A 22,159-nucleotide genomic window follows, 5' to 3' on the forward strand; every position below is an offset into this window, starting at 1 on the left:
TTTTTGTATTGTTTTCCTGTAAAAATATCAAAAAATTCTTAAAAACAAGAACAACACTGCATAAGATATTTGGGTTTTTCAGAGAATGTATTTTTAACATGTGTATTTTGTCTTACTGTACTGACAGAGTTTTTATAGTCAAAACAAGTGAAAAAATCTACCAGTGCTGAAGAAGTAATCCAAAGTATTACTGACCTTGAGTAATCTAATGGAATACATTACAAATTACATTTTACAGCATGTAATCTGTAGTGGAATACATTTCAAAAGTAATCCTCCCAACCCTGTATTTAAGCATAGTAAGAACAAAGCAGATCTATAGCTTTCCTTCAGTTATATATCTATAGTTGTACTGTCGAGCATCCAAAATAATCATCTAATAATATTAATGAGTATCGATTATGTGTTTACCTTCTCCTTTAATAAAATTTTCATGTCAAACCTACTGACTTCAGTAGAATGTTTAAGCATTATAAAGCAGATGTACTGTATTGTTTTCCTACATCATTTAATCTGCTGAGCAAGACTTATCAGAAAAGACAATATTAATAGCCTAATATTAATAATAATTTTGAGTTTCAGTAATGTCCTTTGGTCAGTTGGAGTTGAGTCGAGGCGTCAACGCTCCGCTCACGCCAGCATCAAGCGGCACTTTGCCCTTCCACATAACAAGAATTGAAGAAAGCATCACAGAGGGGCGAATTTACAACTTGTCACGCAAGAAAGCAGGAGGTTTGCACAATAAACATTGAAAACATATATTTGGAAGAGAAAAACTGTCAATTGCTTTGACTGCAGAAAATATAATGAGATCTCTTTTATATTATGTCTTTCTCAACATGAACATTTTGCAGAAACAGCCAAATGGTCCTTTTCAACCATTAAAAAGTGTACAATGCACTGATCTATAGATCAAGAAAAAATATATATTCATCTAATTTAGGAAATATCACTTTGGCTGTTATAATCTGTTAGATAGCTGCATATAATAAATGTATGAGTGGTCCAAGGCTCTCGTTAATTTACAAACATTTATGTGCTATTGAGATAACAATGCTTTTTGAAAACGCACTGTAGAGATTAAGTAGTTGCTAACCGGCCACTAATATTCAACTTTTATATTTAACTTACAGTACACCTATAAACCTTTTTCTTTAAATAAAGTACAGGGTAAATCGAATTCACAAATCACTCCTTTTTATTTTTATTGCCATTTTCCATACTGTCCCAAGTTTTTCAGAATTGGGGTTGTAGATATGAGCATCACACAAAACGTTGAATCCAGCATGCATCAAATCCCTCTGTGCTTTGTGTGTGTTTCCCAACATACATTTTATAAAAGAAAAAAGTTTCAGTCGAGTTTAGTGCAGCACCAAACCAAAATCTCGCCCAGCGCGCCAAAGGAATCTGGACCAGCCCTGTGATCAGTCACATGAAATTAAACTGTCTCAAAGATTTCTTCAAAGATGCCAGAATTCAAATCACATGTTTCCCAGGCTGAGATGAATAGAAATGCTAATAAATCTCTCCAGACCATTACAGATCACATGCTATTTTTAACACTTGATAACACGTTTGCTTGTCATATTTTCATTATTTGTCAATAAACAACTTCTTTAAAAGGATAGTTCACCCAAAAACTAAACATATGTTTTTCATTTTCTCTCCCTATATGTTACAAACCTGTATGCAATTCTCTCTTCTTTAGAACACAAAAGAGGATGTTAGTCAGAATGACAGCCTCAGTCACCATTCACTTTCACTGTATTAAAAAAAGATGAATGAATAAATGGTGATTGGTGACTGAGTCTGTCAGTCCCTAACATTCTTCTTTTGAAAGACTGAAAAAAGCAAATGATGACAAAATATTTCTTTTGGATGAAGTACACAACTTCATTTGTAAAGAAGTTCCTTAAGGACAATGCATCATGACTTTATCACTTGCAACCAGACTTCAATCAGAGGGTTTTACTTCATAACACTTTGCAACTAAAATAAGAAAGAAAAAAGTAGGTATCAAAATTCAGCTGCATTCAGTCTAATCCTTGAAATCTTGTAATCAGATGTATGTCTGTTTCTAGCATTTTGTACACTAAGAAGCCTTCATCTGTTCTACATGATGTTCCTAATGCAGTGTGAAGCTGTGAAACTCACCGACAGAGGCGGGCATCTCCCCCCACTGCAGCACCGTCTCCTTGGTGAAGCGGCCATAGGTGTCAGTGTAGACGCCTTCATCCTCGTAACACAGCAACAGCTCCATCCCTCTGCTGCCGGGCAGAATGATGACGGCATGAGGCCGAATCACACCCTGAATCTGAACACACACACAGACTTCCTATTATTGAACCGAAAAACTGTCTTCATTCATTAAACTCCATCCAGTGTCTGCTAAATGATTATAGTGCTCAGCGGGGCTAGTTGTCATAAGGCAATATCTCATTAACTATACGATTTGGAGTCCAATTGTGCAAATGTGTGTTTTCTCGAGGTATTCTATGTTGGTTTCAAACATATAGATCAAACCTTTCTAAATTATATATATATATATATATATATATAAATTCTAGATATTTTGCATATAGCTCTTGTGTAAACAAGCGAACATAATCAAACCCCACTGACAATCATTAAGACAAGGGTCAGATTATTACTGAAATGCTTTGATCTGTTCTTAGGCCAAAGGGTTTTTCTTCATTTAAGTCACCGGTTGTCACAAATGTTTTAAATGTTATAAATTGATGTAATTTTTCCCAATTTTTGTGCAAAACCTGTGAAAATGTTCAACACTTTTTTTTTATTGTAGCCAAGTCTTTAAGGTATGTGCCTATTAATACATTTCTAAATGCATAAATACACCTAACCTAAAAAGTGTGACAACCAACCAGTGTCTTCCCTTAACACTATGAAATACAATTAAGAGCTTTATGGCTTTAATGCTGCATTCCAATCAACTCGAAAAGTCAGATTTTCCAAATTTCTACAAGGAAAAGTGCAATGGAATGCCACTTGAAGTCAGACTTCCAACTCCTATTTTGCCGAGGTGTAGGTGAGTGACATTACACAAACAAGTCAGCACCCAGAAAGATGCACAAATTTAGCGATTTACATTCAATGTTATTCAATAAATCGATTGAGTCAAAGTTCCTACATAGCAGATATTAAAGCTTGCTTAACAAAAGATTACAGAGACAGGTGTACAAAACATGGTAAATGAAACTCTTTTGATAATCGTGCACCTGTAGCAGTAATGTTGCGTTGCAGCATTGTTTATCAGTTTTGTTGCTATGAGATGTTTCTGGTGACAGTCAAACAACTGCTAAGCTAACGGGAGCATTGCAGTGTCTCCTAACATGTCATCTTCCGAGCATCTGGCAATGGAATGCCTTTATGGTTGGAGACTGGATATATCAAGTAGGAATATCCCACATCTGACTTTGAATGGAACGCAGCATTAGTCCATGACTATTAGCTGTCTATATGCCAGTGTAATCATTCACACTGCAAAACATTATTTTCAAGACAAGTATTTGTGTCTTGATTTTCTGTCAAATTATCTAAACATTCTTAAAACCTGATTTATTTACAGGAAAAATGGCATAAGATATGACATAATGTAAACATTTCAAATGTACAGTCTTTCTCTCCATGGACAATAGACCAAAAACATTAATGGCATCATCTTGCATTACACAGATTGTTGTCCAATCAAATGCAACAAGAATGCCCCACCCTGTAAACCACTCGCAACTGACTAACAAGTAGCAAATAACGGTTAAAGAGTTAGTGTACCCCAAAATGAAAATGATCTCATCATTTACTCATCCTCATGCCATCCCAGATGTGTATGACTTTCTTTCTTCTGCAGAACTCAAATTCAGATTTTTGATGAATATTTCAGCTCTGCAGGTCCTCAAATTGCAAGTGAATAGTGCCAAAATTTTTACGCACCAAAAAGCACTCTATGTCTATGTCTTCAGAAGGGATATGATAAGTGTGGGTGATCAATATTTAAGTCCTTTTTTTTTTTTTTTACTATAAATTCTCCTCACTGCCCAGTAGGGGGTGATATACATGAAGCATGTGAATCACCAAAAACACAAGAAGAAGAATGTGAAAGTTAAAGTAGAGATTCACTGAGCAGGGAGGAGAATTTATAGTAAAAAAAAGACTTAAATATCTGTTTCTCACCAACACCTACCATGTGGAGATATGGATTTAACCACTGGAGTCCACTGGTATGGATTACTTTTATGATGCCTTATGTGATTTTTGGAGCTTCAACATTTTGGCACCCATTCACTTGCATTGTATGGACCAAAAGAGCTATAAAAATAACAATTTGTGTTCTGCAGATGAAAGAAAGCACACATATCTGGTATGGCATGAGGGTGAATAAATGATGAGAGATGAAATAATTGTAATTTTTGGAGGAACATTGCCTTTAACATGGCTTTAATTTACCCATTTCATTGAGTCTTTTAATGGGGACTGTCACAAACAATTAGGCTTACTTAAATGTATTATTGAAGAATCACAACAAGACAGGCTTATATCATCACTGAGTACTAAAGTTAGACACGTCTTACAACAAGTATACAAACTGGTGACAGTTACATGCTAGCAACGGACTCCAGGTGATTACTGACATGCTTTCTGCACAAAAAGTATTGATTTATCTTTAAAGAAAGAATGACACACTAAGGCTATATTCCTACAAATATTTACAAATGCCACCAAAAACAAAAATGTCATTTAAAAAATGACATAATAATTCAGATACAACTGAATGCATTTTTACTAGGGCTGTGAATCAATAAAAAATGTCAAACTAATTAATTGCACAGTTTTCTGTGATTAATCGCGATTAAATAATGGTGATACATTACAACACACATTAAAAAATCATCATAAATATGTTTACGTTATACTTTGTCTCAAATAAATGTAAAGAAAATGGTTAGTCATCATTTATTTTAATAATTGAAATACTGTATGTACTGTACATGCTCAAATGTTTTGCAGATAGAGGATAGAGAGACAATTTTTACAGGTATTAATCTTTCATTAAAGTATGTATATGTGGCATAAAATCAGTGGACATGTTGTAATTACAATTTGGGCAAAATCTTCTGGCATTTTCCATTGGACTTTAAAAAAAAAATAAATAAGATCAAATGGGAAGATTTAATTCATATCAACCTTTATTGGCAAGAGAAACTAAAGTGTACATTGCCAATATATTATTAGACACTCTACATACATCTGTTAAAACATATTGAATGCTGAAGTTTAAGTATTATTTTAACTACAAGTATACCTGGCTGCAACTTGCTGAACATCCAGGATCTTCTTAGTCTCTACTGGGCACACGCTGAATTTTTCTCGTGTGGTTTTGCTTTTGAAACTGGTTCAGATGAACCATTCTCTGTATAGTAAATCCACTCCTGTAATTATTATGCCTGGGACATGCATCGCGTGTAATGTACAAATGTGCACCGGTTTCTGTGTTACACCCTGTCTACAACATACGCGAGAGTCGTGGTGTAGACAGCCTCAAACCGCTGTGTCGCATCAACGGACACATCCGGTATAGACAGGATGTTAGGATGTGCCATTCGAGTCGAGCGTGCACCTCCTGAAAATTTATATATGCCAATTTTAATCACAGAAAGTGAAAAACATTAGTTATGTTTCACCCATTGGACAAAGGTGCCTGGCAGGCAGCAAATAATCAACCCCGGCCCACCATAATCGGAGCCTGAAAGGCGAACATCTTCCTCCCTTTCTACTATTGTGAAGTTTTAATAAAAAATGTAAAATGTATTTCTCTAAAATCTTCAAACCCGTTTGGGCTAGAAACTAAATCGTTTTTTCCCACAGTACTCTATTCTTTGACTACAATCTCTTCAGAAATGTTTAGTAAGTTCTGTTTTCTGGTTTGTGATCAGCTGTATTGTGTTTTGTTGTTAGTAAAATTGTGGCAGACCTGTTTTCATGATAAACAAAATGAGTTTTCGCTTGAACACCCTTTCTCCGAGTGGGGGCTGTGCATTCTGTTGCTCTTGTGCAGTCGGTCAACATTTTCATTAAATAATACATTAGATTTCAGTTTGTTTCTCACCAAACCTCATCGTATGTTTTCAGAACAATAATGAGTCTCATGGAATAAATTAATCGACTTCTGAATTATACTTTTGCATCCTTTTGAAGCTTGAAGAGTTGGTCACCATAAACTGCAGCCAAGCAGAATAAAATGATAGCTCATCCAAAAATGAAAACTCCAATTACCCACCCTCATGTTATTGCAAACCCATGACTTTCTTTCATCTGTGGAACACAAAAGTGACGTCTCAGTTACCGTTCACTTTTGAATAGTGACGGGCACTGTCAGAATATGTCTCTTACATTCTGCTTAACGTCTACTTCAGTGTTCCATAAAATGAAGTTATACCTGTTATGAACAAAATAAGGGTGAGTAAATAATGACAGAATATGAATTTCTGAGTGAACTATCCCTTTAAGAAAGTGATTTGAATTATGGGGACACTAGAAATGTCCTCATAAACCACATTTATAGCATAATACCCTTGTAAAAACCAGTTTGTGTACTCGTAAACCACATAAACACCCCCCACACACACACACACACACACACACACACACACACAGCTGGCACTGTACTTGCCTGATTGATTGATACATTCACACACACTGTGCTGCTATCACTCTGAAGAGCCACCACAATCCTGAGCATCAACACGGGCATCCAGAGACGCAGCGTGATCTTGATCCTCTGGCGAGGGATTCTCATCAGCACCGACCGTGCAAAAACACCAACAGACAATGTGTGTGTGTGTTTCCAAGAGTGAGGCAGAATTACACAATGCAAAGAAAAGTGCACGGAAAAGAGTTGTGTGCCAATGAAGCCCAACAACTGAGTGAAAGACTGCAAAATGCAACAGCTAGCGCATTAAAAGCAGTGTGTGTGTGTGTGTGTAAGAGAGAGAGTGAGTGAATGAAAAAGTGTGAAGAGAAAACATTCATGATGGAGTGATGCCCAGCCTCCAGTTCTGCTGCACGCTGCAAGTTTACGCTAAATTTATCTACAGCCTGTTATAAGTAAAAAACTGTCAAATAACAGGTCATTTACTGGTAGATGGTCTGTGCTTTAGGAGTATAGTGAAGGCAGCAGAGAGATATTTTTGGACTAGAGATGAGTTTGGAGAAACTAGCGCACACGCATGTATTTGAGGGAGAATGAGCCCGTAACTATAGTATGTGGGCCACCTCAGTGGTGTTTGGAGTGTGGGTACAGTTGTGGGTGTGCTCTGCAGGCAACACTTTCACTCCTCTCAGAGCAATGAATGCTGCTGTGTGGGTGTGTGTAGAGAGATACAGCTCTAGATCACAACACTCCACTCACATTCTATTATAAGCTCGATGATGCACATATTACATTTCACTGTTTATATTACACAGGAAAATGAGTAATATGAATACAAAACGTTCATAAACAACATTAATGCACACATTTCAAAAACGTGAGAGGATTTGAATATGTCTGTTCTTTTGATTTAGGGTGAATCACACGAAAAAATGTCCAACATATTTTTAGAAAAAAAGAAAAAGAAATTGCATAAAAACAATAATGCCTTGTTAGTTCCAAAAAGATTTGCATAAAGACATTTCCTCCCGAATTCTCATTAAAATTAGGAATGCACCAATGCATCAGACACTGCTACTTATCGGCCAAATATTGACCAAACTAAAACCAACTGGCATATTAGTCATAAGCATGAAAATGCAAAATGAAAAAATGATGATTTATTTATAATTCCATACATTCATTGCATTGTATAAAGTTCATAATCCTTTTTTTCTGTGTACTATAAAGAAATACCTACCAAAACAAACATAAAGAACATAAAGAAAGTTCATAATCATTTTTTTTGTCTTGTATTTATCTTTCATTGTGGCTCTCTTAAAAAGTTATTTATTTTTAGAACAATAAAATAGCTTTTGTAGCTCTTTGAACATTTTCTAAAAGATAATTGCAAAGCAAAACTAATTGGAAGAGTGAGTGGCAAAATGTTGGTATTGGCTAAATAAAACATATACATCCAGATTTTATAATAGTAAGGGTTTTGAGTATCTTTCATTCAATTTTCATTCAATTAATCTCATTATTCTTAATGGTGATTCCCATTAGATTCATATTATCACCAGTGCCGCCCGGTGTTAACTATAGGCAGAGATTGCCCAGGGCCTCTGCATTTCTGGGGGCTTACAAAACCAAAAGTGGTTTTGTTTCTGTGTATTTCATGGACATAAAATGTGTAAAGAAAGACTTTGTTTACTCATTTCTGTAGTGGTGTAGGTCTATGTTTGCTGGATCACTCACATGACTGGGCAGGTACAGATCAAAGGGTGAACCTGAATCCACATCAATGGCATGAAAACCAGAGTGAGACCCATAGATGACCTTTAACCTCTGTCCATTCTCCACCGTCATGTCAACAGAGAGGGGTTTCTGAGGCAGTGAGCTAAATGACTGACCAAAGATAAAGAAAAACTCAATTGTAACTCTTAATCTATGAGAAATAAACAGAGACATTATTTGTTCTTTAGAGACTGCAAAAACATCAAAAACAAACAAACAGTGAGCTAATAAAGCTGCTACATCCTGTCTAACCAATTGCAGAAAAAGTGACAATTTTCAATAACATTCAATAAACATTCTATGTTTCCATTTCTATAAAAATGTGTGTTAAATGTAAACGTCAGAAGTGGAGTAGGTCTCTGAGGGCAGCAGTGAAGTAGGACATGTACTAGAAAGTGACCCAATTATACACACAAACCCAATTACAATACCTATCATTACACCAGCCTACTTTTTATAAGTATCCGTTTTGATCATAACTATCCTTTAGCCTTGGTCCAAAGTTATCTCACAAAGGTGAATCTCACAAAGTTTGTCAAAAACATGTCCAGGTCATATTTCACTGTAAATTTAAAAGAAATAAATAATTAATGCTATTTTCCATAACTACACTAAAGCCTATTTTTAGGAACATCATTTTTTTGCATTGTGATATTATCTTCATGCCAGTTAAGCCCATTTCTAAAAATGAGAGCATCATAAATCTCACTAGATTTTCATTACTGTAATAATGTTTAACAACAACGACGCTTTTTGGAAAATCTGCTTAAATCATCTTAAATTACAGGCAGAACAACAAATACTACCATGATGTATAAATACTTCAGAATTTAAATAATTGTAAAAATATATTTTGTGTTGCATTATGAGAATTGGGGAGAAATGTGCTTAATTGTCATGGAAAAAATGTCACAATGCAAAAAATGAAATGGTCCTAAAAATTGCCTTCATTCAGCAATATTTAAATGCATATTTATTTATTCATTTTTGAATTTGAGGGTTATTTTGGGTTGAAATATGATCCAGAAATCTTGACAGACTTTGTAAGATTTACACGTTGAAAGGTTATACAGGAATTCTACTACATATCTACTAATGTCAGAGACTTACTTTGAAAGCCATAAACTTGTGATATGGTTTGGGAGCCCAGGCATAGATCTCCACAGCGTTCCTCAAAGCGATGACCAAGAACTTTATTTTTTCATAGCGAACTGTAATCACAGGTAAGACATTAAGTGTTTATACAATTATGGCAGATGCTATTTACACCCCAGTATTATTTGTACCCCAACCCTGGTGCAAATAATGGTAGATACTAATTGCACCCATATTTAAATGCTAACATACAGTATAGGGGCATCACTGCAGTGTTTATTGTGTTTATTTAGAGTCCCACAGACACACTACATTAACCTCTATCCCTAAAAAGTGACGTTAAGAACACGTAAACATTGGCTTTGCATTAATTCACTCATAATGACCTGACAACTGAATATTAGTGTTCATTTTGTCAGCTGTTTTTTTATTTAGTGTTAATCCTGTGTCAAATGTCCTTTTTAGTTTGTAACATAATTACTCAACATTATCCTATTTTTATTTGTTTTTTTAGTCAAGTTTTAGTTGACAAAGTCTGGGCTTTTTAAATGTAGTTTTAGTCACTGAACACTGTAAACATTTTATCCATAAGAGTAATATTGATAAGCATTTGTCAATCTAGTCTATCCAAAACCAATATATAAAAACACACATTTTATTGTTGTTGTCATTTTAGTGTTATTTTTCACACAAGATTGATCTTATCATGATGATCTCATGATGATGGCATTGTGAGCTGCAGACAACGGGGGTGTGAGACGAGCATCTCCGTGTTAGAGTGCGCATCAGCCGGCGGAACTTTAAATCTCTCCCGGTCTCGACTCCCGCTTAGATCGGGTCTGTTCCGCGACTGGTTGAAGCGGCTCTGACCGCACTGAGAATGACAGTTTTAGAGTTTGTGTTTATTTACGTGTGCTCCCGTATTATTTGAAGCTTAATTAAGGATGAAATAAAGATATATATCACCATGCTGTGATCTGTGTTTCTATCAGACACTCAAGCTGTAGCGCTCCTCTCATCTCGTGTGTCATCATTATAGTTTATATGATCTCAAGTTATGTTAAATGACATCAAGCGACTATTCGACAATGGAATTATTTTATTATTATTGCCGGGATTTGTAGTTACAAATGACAATCCATCAAGTGTAACACTTGTTAGTGTTTTCCACAAAGACACCCACCAGAGTTTTGTAGACAGCCGAGGCGGCACGAAATTGATGGAGGCGGCCTTCTCTATGCAGCAAAACCCTGACTATATTACCAGCATATTATTGTAGTAACAGCATGTTTGATTGCATTAAAAGTACAGTTTCTGCAAAAAAAACATGATTACTACAATATTAGTAATACAGTGATGTAATCTACACATAAGCAATGCTGTGTGCGATCGACAGACCCCGCCTCCAGATCAAACCCTTCTCTGCACTCCCCAACATTCACTGTTAATATTTATTATTTGAAGTAGTATTAAAGGAAATATTAAGAGTGGCAACAGAAAATCAGATGGAATAAAGAGTGGGACAAAAGGTAGATTCAAACCGGGGTCACTAGGACAATCCTACCCTTATTCACACGTCATTCACACCCCCACGCCACTGCCACACCTCTTGTCTAGTTTGTCAAAGGTACAAATAGTCGCTCTGTAAAATTATACAATCAACAGGTAAATGTAACCTTACAGCAATGACATGAAAGACAACACTATCAATAACAATAGAAACATGTCAGTCCTACACTCATTATGTAAAGTGTAATGTACTGTCAGCTGTTGTTATCACAAAATAAACCCCGACAGGGTGATCAGGATCCCGACACGAAGAGGAGTACTCCTGTTTCATCCTGAGGGGGTTTATTTTGCTAGATGATTGTATATTATCCCACTTCTTACACAGATAATAAGCAAATAAATACATAAATGGACATAAAACAATTATTTGCGTCAAAATTATGCTATTATATAGAAGAAATAAATAGCTGGTTTACATCGGAGCTCTGTTGGTGTTTACTTTGTAGAAATTACCATCTGACTCCTCAATATTCCGCCTATTACAAGACTACTAGCCAATTAATTAAATAAATGGATAACAAACACTGATTTGAGCTGAAATTATTTTATTAGTGTTCTTGTAAATATCACAATAGTGATCCAAGTAAGCAGGAAAGATGACTCGCAATACCCGATGACCGGTCTCATACGTCTTAATACCCGGATGTGCAGTTGTTACTATCAAACTGCTAGATGGAGCCATTGACCAATCAGAATCGAGTATTCCACAGCGCCATGTTATAAAGCACTGCAATGTGCAGTATTTCAGCACATAAAACATACAAATTTCAATGCTTATTCAATGCAGACAGCATGTGCAAATAAATGAATTAAGTGAATTCTCTCTTAAGATTTTGATTGCTATTTTCAGTCTGCATTAAAATGAGTCCTTTTAAAAGACTGCTTAAGAGGTGTTTGTAGAGTCAATTGTAGACTCACCAACTTTGTAGTTGACACATCCCTCCAGCTCACCCACTGACGTCCAGCCCTGTTTTTTCTCCACCTCTGGATCATTGCGCAATATCTTATTCCTCAGCCAGGACAGGTAGTACAGCCTCAGCTTGTTTTTCTTACCTGTCCACAGGGAATAAGGAACACATGACGTCCACAGCAGTTACACACTTTAGTAAAACAAAAAACAAACAAACATTCAGATGATTGTGAAATGGAAGGCTTATGGTTTATGGTTAAGACCCTAACCCTGACCAGTGATTTCAGTATACCTTTCATTTTAGCTCTTTCAGTATTCCAAAAACCAGTGTTAGGTAAGTTATTTAAAAACTAATCCACTACAAATTACAAATCTAAGTTGTAATTCGATACCTTTAATGATTACTATATTGAAAATGTATTACATTTCTAATTACAGTGTTTCTGCAAGTTCAAAGGAATGAAATTTAAGACTTTTAAGGCCAAATATAAGAAGAATTAAGACCATTTATGCAATAATAATAATAATTTTTTTTAAATAATTCATAAGCTGGTAAATGCAAAACCACTGAAAGTTCTTGGATGTTTTTTATATTTTATTGTGCATTTATGTGTTTTCTTTTTTAAATAAGTTAATACAACATTAAAACTGTAAATGAATTCATTAAGAATGCATGTAGCCTAAAGTATGTAGCCTATATTGTGACCCTTCTCTTTAGTCACTTGCTTTCCTGCAGGACGTGATGCAATAATCCAATGCTTTGGCAATGTCACTGCTTATGTCAAAGATCTTGAAATGATTTTGTCTTCAAGATCATCAACAGAGCTGACTGGACTGATGTCATTTCAACTCACACTTTGCAGCAAACATTTATACTGAACATGATTACATGTTATATATTAACTCATTTTATTATAGTAATTGTATCGCTATGAATATGTTTGTATTTATGATGGTTTTGTGTCATACTTTCGTTTAATCCTCTAATCTGTCAAATATAACTCAACAGTTAACGGCTTTCTGCCACCACTTACAGCACACAATCCTGCAAGATTGAATATAGACTTTATTCACAGTAGCGCCATGTTTGATTTTTAATGGGAATGGAAACGAGGCGGTGAGGGACAGATCTCTTCAATGGCATGCAACATATAAATCTGTAAAAAGCTCCAATATCCCATCTGATTTTCCACAACTCATGTTGTCTAATTTTTGTATATTGAGTGTCTTTGAAAAGAGATATTTCCAATGTTTTGTCTGCAGAACGATCCAAAAACACTTTAAACTCCAGTACATCTCATCAAAGAGACTGTACGTCTATCCCGCACAGCCTCGTTGTCATTGTCATTAAAAAGCAAAGATACCGCTGCTTTGAATCAGGTCTAGCATGTGCTGAATAACATTAGTCTCAGTCTCAATTCACTGTCACTGCATTTGGTTTTTCATTCAATGTAAGTGAATGGTCACTGAAACTCCCTAATATCTCATTTTGATATCTCTGAAAAAAAACCAATCATATAGGTTTGAAACAGAATGAAGTTAAGTAATGACCGTTTCAATTTTTTTGTAAAATATCTCAAGTAAATATCTAAACTCGTCAGTTACCTTAAAAATGTCCATTTAAAGTTGACAATATGTATTGAAAATGTTAACAGATTAAATTATGAAAGAGAACTGTGCTGCATAATTAGTTATGATGTATATTGAAAACAGATTATATACTAAATATTACATATATATCATATATTTTCATTATAATTTTATATTATTATTGTTTTGTATATTATTACAATTATTTTTAAATTGACTGATTCAGATGGCAGAGAAGATCCCTGTATATGTCAGATGGAGCTCAAGAGAGATGGAGATGAGAGATATAACAGGTGTAATTCTGCAGCTGAGTAGTTCTGTTAGCTTTACAATTATTGTCAAATGTAGTGTAAAATAAAGAAGTGGCAAGATTTGAAAGGCATCAAAAGACCGCTCCAAACTTGTGGGTTTGCAAATTGTAACGTTGACCGCTTTGTTGATTATAAGCAGGAGCGACAGTGTTAGAGACACAAAATAACACCATTTGCTAAATGGCCGATGCACGAGAGAGAGACAGAGACACACAGAGAGAGAGAGAGAGACAGAGACACAGAGAGACAGAGAGAGAGAGAGCGAGAGATGATTTTAACTCACGCAGATTCTGCTGTTTTAAGCTTCTCCTCTATTCACACCCCAAAATTTTAGACCTCAGCAAACGAAATTTAAGACTTCTTGTTATTTATTTAAGATATTTATGACTTTTTATGGCCTTACATTTTAAAAAGTAAATTTAAAACTTTTTAAGGACCCGTGGAAACCCTGTAATTACATGATTCATAAACTACTTTCTAAAATACTTTCCGCTTTATGAAATAAAAATAATGGACTATTGTTTCGTAACCGAGCTAGGCGCAGTGCTATATCAGTGAGAGTTTAGCAGACACAGACCACTTCTATTAAAATAAATGGGAGAAATTGGAATGGCCAATGGCCAACGAATGTAGAAAAGAAAGTCCCACCTTATACAGATACAGACATCTCCTGTCAGTCAACTCGAGAACGTGCATGCACATTAGTTGAACCAGCCAGTAAAATTAAAATAAATTTTTTAGCAAGATCGGAGTTAAAGAAGCACAATTTATGATACTAATGTTGTCAGAGTTTACTGCTTATTTTAAATGTATTCTTTGATTGTAATCTTGACAAGCCATTTTGGAGATTTTGGTCTTTCCCCATTCAAGTAGATAAGAGCTGCACTAATAGCCACTTGTTTACATAGAAAATAGCTGCCTGGGAGCATTCCAAAGATGGACGCTGAGTAAATTGACTTGCCTTAAAAGCAATTTGGCTATGTGCAACGACCGTAAGAATGCTAATTCTAAGTGTAATTTTTGTCTCACTGCAAGTGGGCGTGGGTTCGAGCTATTTTGTTGGCATAACTGTGGGTGTATTGTGTGTAAATGAAGTGCAGCAAATTGCAATTTGCTTTTTTCCTGAGAAATAGGAAGCATTTCAGTAGCAGGCCAATTCTCGGTGCAAAGTCTAAACATTTGGAGAGCTATCGATCCCTTTTAAAATTAGCCATGATTTGTGTGCAAGCAGATCAATATGATTAATTATACTTACATTTTTTCTTACAATTGAATGCAGCCTACATCTAATTAGTCCTTATGAGCATCACATTTTCCATGCGTATATTGGAAGGCGTCACTGTCATACAAATATACCTGACATTCAACAAGGACATGGTTAATGTGCAAAAGAACATAAGACCATATTTGTTCCATATTTCTATTCTTCTAATGATAATAGATGGTGCAATAACCGGAAAAGAACCGCAAAATTAAACTGCACTTCATTCAAACCCGCAATACTCATTGCAAAATGCAAACCCATTCATGCATTCAAGCCATTCCAAACCCAGTGACACAAGTGATGGTATAAAAGACACCACGTTCAATTAATACTGTATATTTATTTTTGTTTTTAAACATATGTTATTGTGACGAGGAGGAGGGCGTGGTCATGCCGTGAGGGTGTACGGCCAGCGCTGAGTCTCGTAATCAGCGAGAGAGAGAGATAAATGGAGCTGGAGATGCCAGTTCGAGAGAAACACACACAGTGTGTGTGTTTATGTTTGTTTTATGTTGTTTTAAGTTCAGTTACATCATTAAAGTGATGTTGACTGTTCTGCCGGTTCCCGCCTCCTTGCCCATTCTTTACCTGTTACAGTTATAAATTGATTGGTAATAATACTCAGAGTAATATGCTTCATTATTACATAGCTATCCAGAATAAAATATTTTTTTTTTATAATAAGCGCTAAATTGTATAATTGACAGTTGTCCAAGGCAACTGGTTTCCTACATATGATGACTCTTGAATCTTTTCATGTCTTTGTCTCCTAACATAATACAATCATTTCTCCTCAAAAACATTCTTAATTTTCTTTTATGTAATTATTTGGAAAGTAGCCATGTATTAAAAGGGAAAATCTGCTTTGGGTCGGGGTCTGTTGAAGTTTGGTTTGCAATAATGTCTGGCTGACTGTACATTATCCCTTACTTAGCGTAACTGTAGGCAGTTTACAGTTGCATGGAAATTATTTATACCGAATTCAGTTGATATTTTATATTAATTTGGCTATTTGGATGTGGCACAATCCAATGTCAAATCTACACATTTTATACATTGTTTTGCAATAAATCTTATGGTAATTGTTCTAGATATATTTTTTGCCAGTATAAATCTAAGACTAATCCCTGTTGTAAAACAGTGTATTTTATGTATACCTGATATTGTAATAAGTACATTGAGTCCCTCTAGCACATCCATCTGTTGAAAGCGTCTGCGGCTGATGAGAGAGTATACTTTACCCTGACCACTGCGGTCCAGCAGCCACAGACCACTCTCTGTGCCAACCAACAAATTCACACCTACACACAGACATACACACACACACACACAAACAATTATTAAGGTAAAGGACACCACTGTTAAATAGCAGATCATAAAAAAATGCTTTACAATGGAAAACTGCTTTAAAGTTTGGTCCAAGCCTTCAGTTTTTAAGAGTGAAATAGGAGTCTTACCCCACAGACTAGCACACAACACTTCAGTATTGAATTTCTTCTTATATTTGCGAATCTCCGGCGAGTCACTCTGAGGCCGTATGTTAGTGGGGTTAACGTTCACAACCGAACCCTTCCTGTGGGGCTCTCTCCTGCACGGCTCACACCTCACATTCACTGTAGCACACAAAGAGAGAGAGGTATACTGTATATGTGAGATATGTGTAGAGTGCTTATGTTAAGATTTGGACTCACGTTGACCGTGTCCTTGTGGACTCTGAGGTGGAGAGATCTGCAGCAATCGAGGGTCGATAAACGATGAAAATGACGAAGAGGAAGATGTGCTTTTTCCTGCCTGATTATTCAGCAGTTTCTGTAAACACACAATAATACAAGCACGCAGGATGGATAGAATGATAGATAGTAAATTTTTATGTCATTAACACATTAATCGTATCTCAGTAGAACAATCAAAAACATAATACATAATTAACCATAATTCTGTGATGTATATTTTAGACTTCTGAATGTTTGGTAAGTGTTAAAGGAATGTTCTGGGTTCAATACAAGTTCAGCTCAATCGACAGCATTTGTGGCATAATACTGGTTGGCACAAAAATAATAAACAAAAATGGAGGATACACTGAGGCACTTAAAATGGAAGCGAATGGGGACAATTTTTGGAGGGTTTAAAGGCAGAAATGTGAAGCTTATCATTTTATAAAAGCACTTACATTAATTCTGCTCTTAAAACATGTATTATTTGAGCTGTAAAGTTGTTTAAATAGCTGTTTTTACAGTCATTTTAGGATTTTAGGGTTGGTTGACATTACAGTACATTGTCAAAGTTTTAAAATTAGGCATAACTTTACACTAAAAGTTAGTACCTTATTTTATCACATTAACATCTTGTGGCTATACTTTTGAAACAGTGAGTATTTTCAAGCTTACAGATTGGCCCTAATCACTTCCATTGTAAGTAAAAATACATTTTTGCACTAATCAACATTATGCCATGCAGTCAAATGAGCTTAACTTGTATTGAACCTGGAACATTCCTTTAAGAATGGTTGTATGGGATGTTCCTTATTAGTTTTATTTAAATTCTAACTGGCTTATGAACAGTTTCACATCTGTGCAAACACAAGCTTAAACAGAGGCAGATGAGTTTAACATCTCCCTCTAGTGGAAACTGCCCCAATATCACTGAACATTACATCTTTCATGTGCAAGACACAAAATATTACAGCTTGAAATCATAAGCAACAGATTTTGAACATAGCTGGGACGCTGTGTAGTGAGTGCAGATGTGTTGCTGTAATTGCAGACATACCTCCAGTGCGTTTTGAGTGTTGGGTTGGTGGTAGTTGAGTTGATATATGGGGCTTTTGTGCAGGAGGTCAGGAAGTTGATAACCATCTCTAGTTTGTGATGCTGCAGGTCTCTGATGAACATTTTGTGTAACTTTTGCTGCACTCTGGTGGACAAACATGGAAAACAAACCCTGCAACCATTATCTTTTTCAGTTGTTTGTGATATCTGATAAGCCTTTTAAAAGTCATTTCGATACAGACTAATTAGATAAATAATTTAGAGAGCAATCTGTGAATGTGTATGACCGTTTCACTGAAAACAACTGACTCAAAAGAACAATTCGCTCATAAATCAGACATCATTGTTCACACTCAATTTTCATTCTGCTGGAAAGATGTGCCATTTGGCAACACAAATCAAGATTTTTGTTTTATTTGTATAATCTTTAATACATTTTGGCCAAGTTTCATATGCATACAGTGCTTGAAGTGGAAGAAACAAGTGCAGGTACTCTCCTTGTTAGTATTAATCTTGATTTTTTTGGGGAAATATAATATACTCTGAGGAGCTGTTGCAGTTTTTGTCAGCAAAATATGTTTATTTAAAAATAAGTAAACAAACTTGGGGTTTTATAACCTGTACTGGGGCCAAACGTCTTCTGTATTTATCTTATCTAACAATTTTATTGCAACTAACATGTAAACAAAACTGTTTTAATTATATTATACTTAATAATATGTGTTTATTTACATTAAAATCGTACATAATTACATTAAAAGAGGTATTTAAGAGACTCTGAGAAGTGGTGGTACACAAGAAAAACCTCTGTTACTCTGTAGACTAAATTAGAGAAGTGCAGGTACTGCATACCGGTGAGTACCTCCCCACTTCAAGCACTGCAGAATTATTAGTTCATATTAGGTTTTCTCATTACAATCAATCAAAATAAATGCAGTGTTTTTGTTTAGGTCACTTTAGTATAGAGCTCTCCGTTTTGTTGCCAATGTCAGACGTTGTATCATTTATGATTTAAAATACATTTATGTTGAATAATTGAATAAGTTTGAGCTTAACATTTGTGGACAAATGTTATGTTTTTTCATTTCGTGAAGCTTTGTGTAATGTTACATGCCATTATATATATATATATATATATATATATATATACGTATATATATATATATATATATATATATATATATATATATATATATTTTTTTTAAGCAATATCACATTCGCAATATCAAGAGTGTGATATGACCCTACATCAGCATTGCTGTGATTCTTCCACGAGACCGAGTGCCATAGGTAATCACAGCAATGCTGATGTAGGGTCATATTGCACTATTGTGAGTGTGATATTGCTTAAATACAACAGTTCAATGAACAAGTCATTTAAAAAAAAAAAAAAAAAAAAAAAATATATATATATATATATATATATATATATATATATATATATATATATATATATTAGGGCTGCACGATTTGGGAAAATGTTATATTGCGATTATTGAGGCTAATATTGCGATATGCGATATAATAAACAAATAGTATCATGAGTCAGCTTGCTTGGTAATCAAGGAAAATGCACAAATAGATTACTGATAATGCTGAAATGTGTATTTCTCAACTCAAACATACAAACTAGCAAGAACAACAACTATAAATGCAGCATTACTGCAAACTTGTTCTTTCTCAATATTACACCTAAATAAAATGGAACAATAAATAAGAACATACACATTTTTATGAAAATGAGATTGTCCAACAAACAGGGACATTTAAGCAGGATGTAACATGTACTTTCTATAAACTCTTTTGAAAAGGAAACTGGATAGAAAAGTGAGGTTCACTCAAACCACTAAAACTGTTGTTGTTGTTGTTGTTTTTTTTAAATGACCAACTGGTATTTCCAAATACTCTTTCTAAAAAGTTCTACTTATCGCTGGTACCTCTTGTCCAGTGTGTGGATCAATTTCTGAAATCCCACTTTGCTAACGGTGCATCATGTCTCTTTATATCTCTGTGAAGGCTTGTCATATCTGTAATTGTGTTTTGTTTTGTTTGGCTTACTGAGCTTTTTAATGTAGTTTTAGTCAATGAAAACTGTTGACATTTTAGTCATATTTTAGTAACATTTAGTCATATTGATATTTTAGCCACTGAACACTGTAAACATTTTATCCATAAGAGTATTATTGATAAGCATTTGTCAATCTTGTCTATCCAAAACCTATATATATATATATATATACAAACACAAACACACAAACACATTTTATTGTTGTATAGTTTAGTGTTATTTTTCACATAAGATTGATGATGATCTCAATGATGCTACACGTTGCGCTGCAGACAGCGGGGGTGTGAGACGAGCATCTCCGTGTTAGAGTGCGCATCAGCCGGCGGAACTTTAAATCTCTCCCGGTCTCGACACCCGCTTAGATCGGGTCTGTTCCGCGACTGGTTGAAGCGGCTCTGATCGCACAGAGAATGACAGTTTGGAGTTTGAGTTTATTTCCCGTATTATATTAAGCTTAATTAAGGATGAAATAAAGATATATCGCCAAGATGTTATCTGTGTTTTTTTTTCTGGCCACCAGATCAGTGTCGGTCTGCTCGGCATTCATCTCCACGCTGAACACCGGAAACTGAGATGACATGACCACACTCCCTAAACTGAGACTGACTGGTCATCTTTTTATTAGCAGTGTAGAAAATGGGCAAACAGCTCTCAGAGAGAATGGGGTGTCACGTCCACACAGGCACTTATATATTTAATATAATCACAGCATTTTGCCCTCATATAATCGCACAGGCTGACATCGCGATTGCGATATGATTTATCGTGCAGCACTAATATATATATATATATATATATATATATATATATATATATATATATATATATATATATATATATATATATATATTGTATTTTTCTTTGTATCCCCTGGCTGTTGGGGTTTGTATCAGTATGTGATTTGTTCAATAATAAAAAAACAATAAAAAAAAAAAAAACAATAAAACTGCCGAATAAAACATTTATAAAACAAAAACAAATAAATAAAAAAAAAAATCAGCCTTCACTATGGTTTTAAAACACACAAAAATAATTTCTAAAATGTATGATATTTAGGTTTGCTGCCCTTTTTGACATGACAGGTGTTTTGGAATGGATGAAAATGAAATATATCAATCATCATTGGTGGAACTATGCTTCAATATCACAATACATAGTGTTGCATTTAAGCACTGAAGTGTCTTAGTTTGATTAAATGATCTTGAATGCTTCAATCCTTGCTGAGAAAGAACAGGCAGATGTGCTCGTTGTTCATTTTAGCTGGTTACCTAAAACAACAGCCAGATCACACTGAAGATGAAGATGACTTTACCTCCTGCTGTTTGAGATTGTGCTGAGGCTGAAGAACTATATCATGAGACTGTCCTCTGGACAACAAATGTCTCCCATTGCTCAAAGGAGACCTGCAACAAACAAAATCAGATTCATAATCAGTAATTATGAATTATATATATACACTGTATATTATTATTTGTTATCATGAACACAAACAATAATCTTAAGCTTCAAAGTGAAATAAAAAGGATTAGGCTATATTAGGAAATACTTGTGCAGGAAGAGAACTATTTCTACAAGCGCTTGCACCGTCACAAGACTCGTTCAAACAAGAGGGATCAGTGCCTTGCAGACGTAATGATACAAAATCTGTGAAACAGCTTCTGGAGTAAATTCACACTAAATAAAAACATATCTAAAGGTGCCATTTTGTGGGTAATTGTTGTTAATAAATAATTAAAAAAAATAAGTTAACCATGGATTTACTACAGTAATATTGTAGTAGTAACCATGTTTAATTGTGTGGTAACTATGGTTTAACTAAATCCCATGGTTAAAATATAGTTACTGTAGTGAACCCATGGTTCATTTTTGTAAGGGTAAACAAAAAAGAAGTCTAATAATTTTCTGTTTAGGGTCACAAATGTAAAAAAAAGAAAAATCGGTATTGGTTTTGACGATATTGGACTCTAAATTATTAGTATTGGATCGAAAAGAGAATAAGTGGTATCGCCCATCCCTCATTTTAATGAAATTGAACCTAAAGTTTGGAAACAAAACACTTCAGAGCCTGAAATGTTTTCAACCAGGTGTCTGCAGGGGTTTGTGAATATATTAGATGGACAGTGACCAGCAGACACTTCTCATGT

General features: G+C 35.0%; 1 protein-coding gene across 2 annotated transcripts in view; it reads right to left on the reverse strand.

The window, feature by feature from the left end:
• The window catches only part of LOC127663289 (misshapen-like kinase 1), an 88,947-nt gene that overhangs the window by 5,488 nt on the left and 61,300 nt on the right, over positions 1-22,159 (reverse strand). For both annotated transcript variants that reach the window (XM_052154798.1, XM_052154799.1), the window contains 9 exons: positions 21,328-21,418; positions 17,949-18,092; positions 16,871-16,988; positions 16,637-16,792; positions 16,337-16,480; positions 12,023-12,157; positions 9,551-9,651; positions 8,402-8,551; positions 2,155-2,314 (listed from right to left, as the gene is read on the reverse strand). In XM_052154798.1, the coding sequence (XP_052010758.1) occupies positions 2,155-2,314; positions 8,402-8,551; positions 9,551-9,651; positions 12,023-12,157; positions 16,337-16,480; positions 16,637-16,792; positions 16,871-16,988; positions 17,949-18,092; positions 21,328-21,418 (1,199 nt within the window). The remainder of the gene's footprint in view (positions 1-2,154; positions 2,315-8,401; positions 8,552-9,550; positions 9,652-12,022; positions 12,158-16,336; positions 16,481-16,636; positions 16,793-16,870; positions 16,989-17,948; positions 18,093-21,327; positions 21,419-22,159) is intronic.

This window comes from Xyrauchen texanus, chromosome 23, assembly GCF_025860055.1.
Source record: "Xyrauchen texanus isolate HMW12.3.18 chromosome 23, RBS_HiC_50CHRs, whole genome shotgun sequence".
In the NCBI taxonomy this organism is placed as follows: Eukaryota; Metazoa; Chordata; class Actinopteri; order Cypriniformes; family Catostomidae; genus Xyrauchen; species Xyrauchen texanus.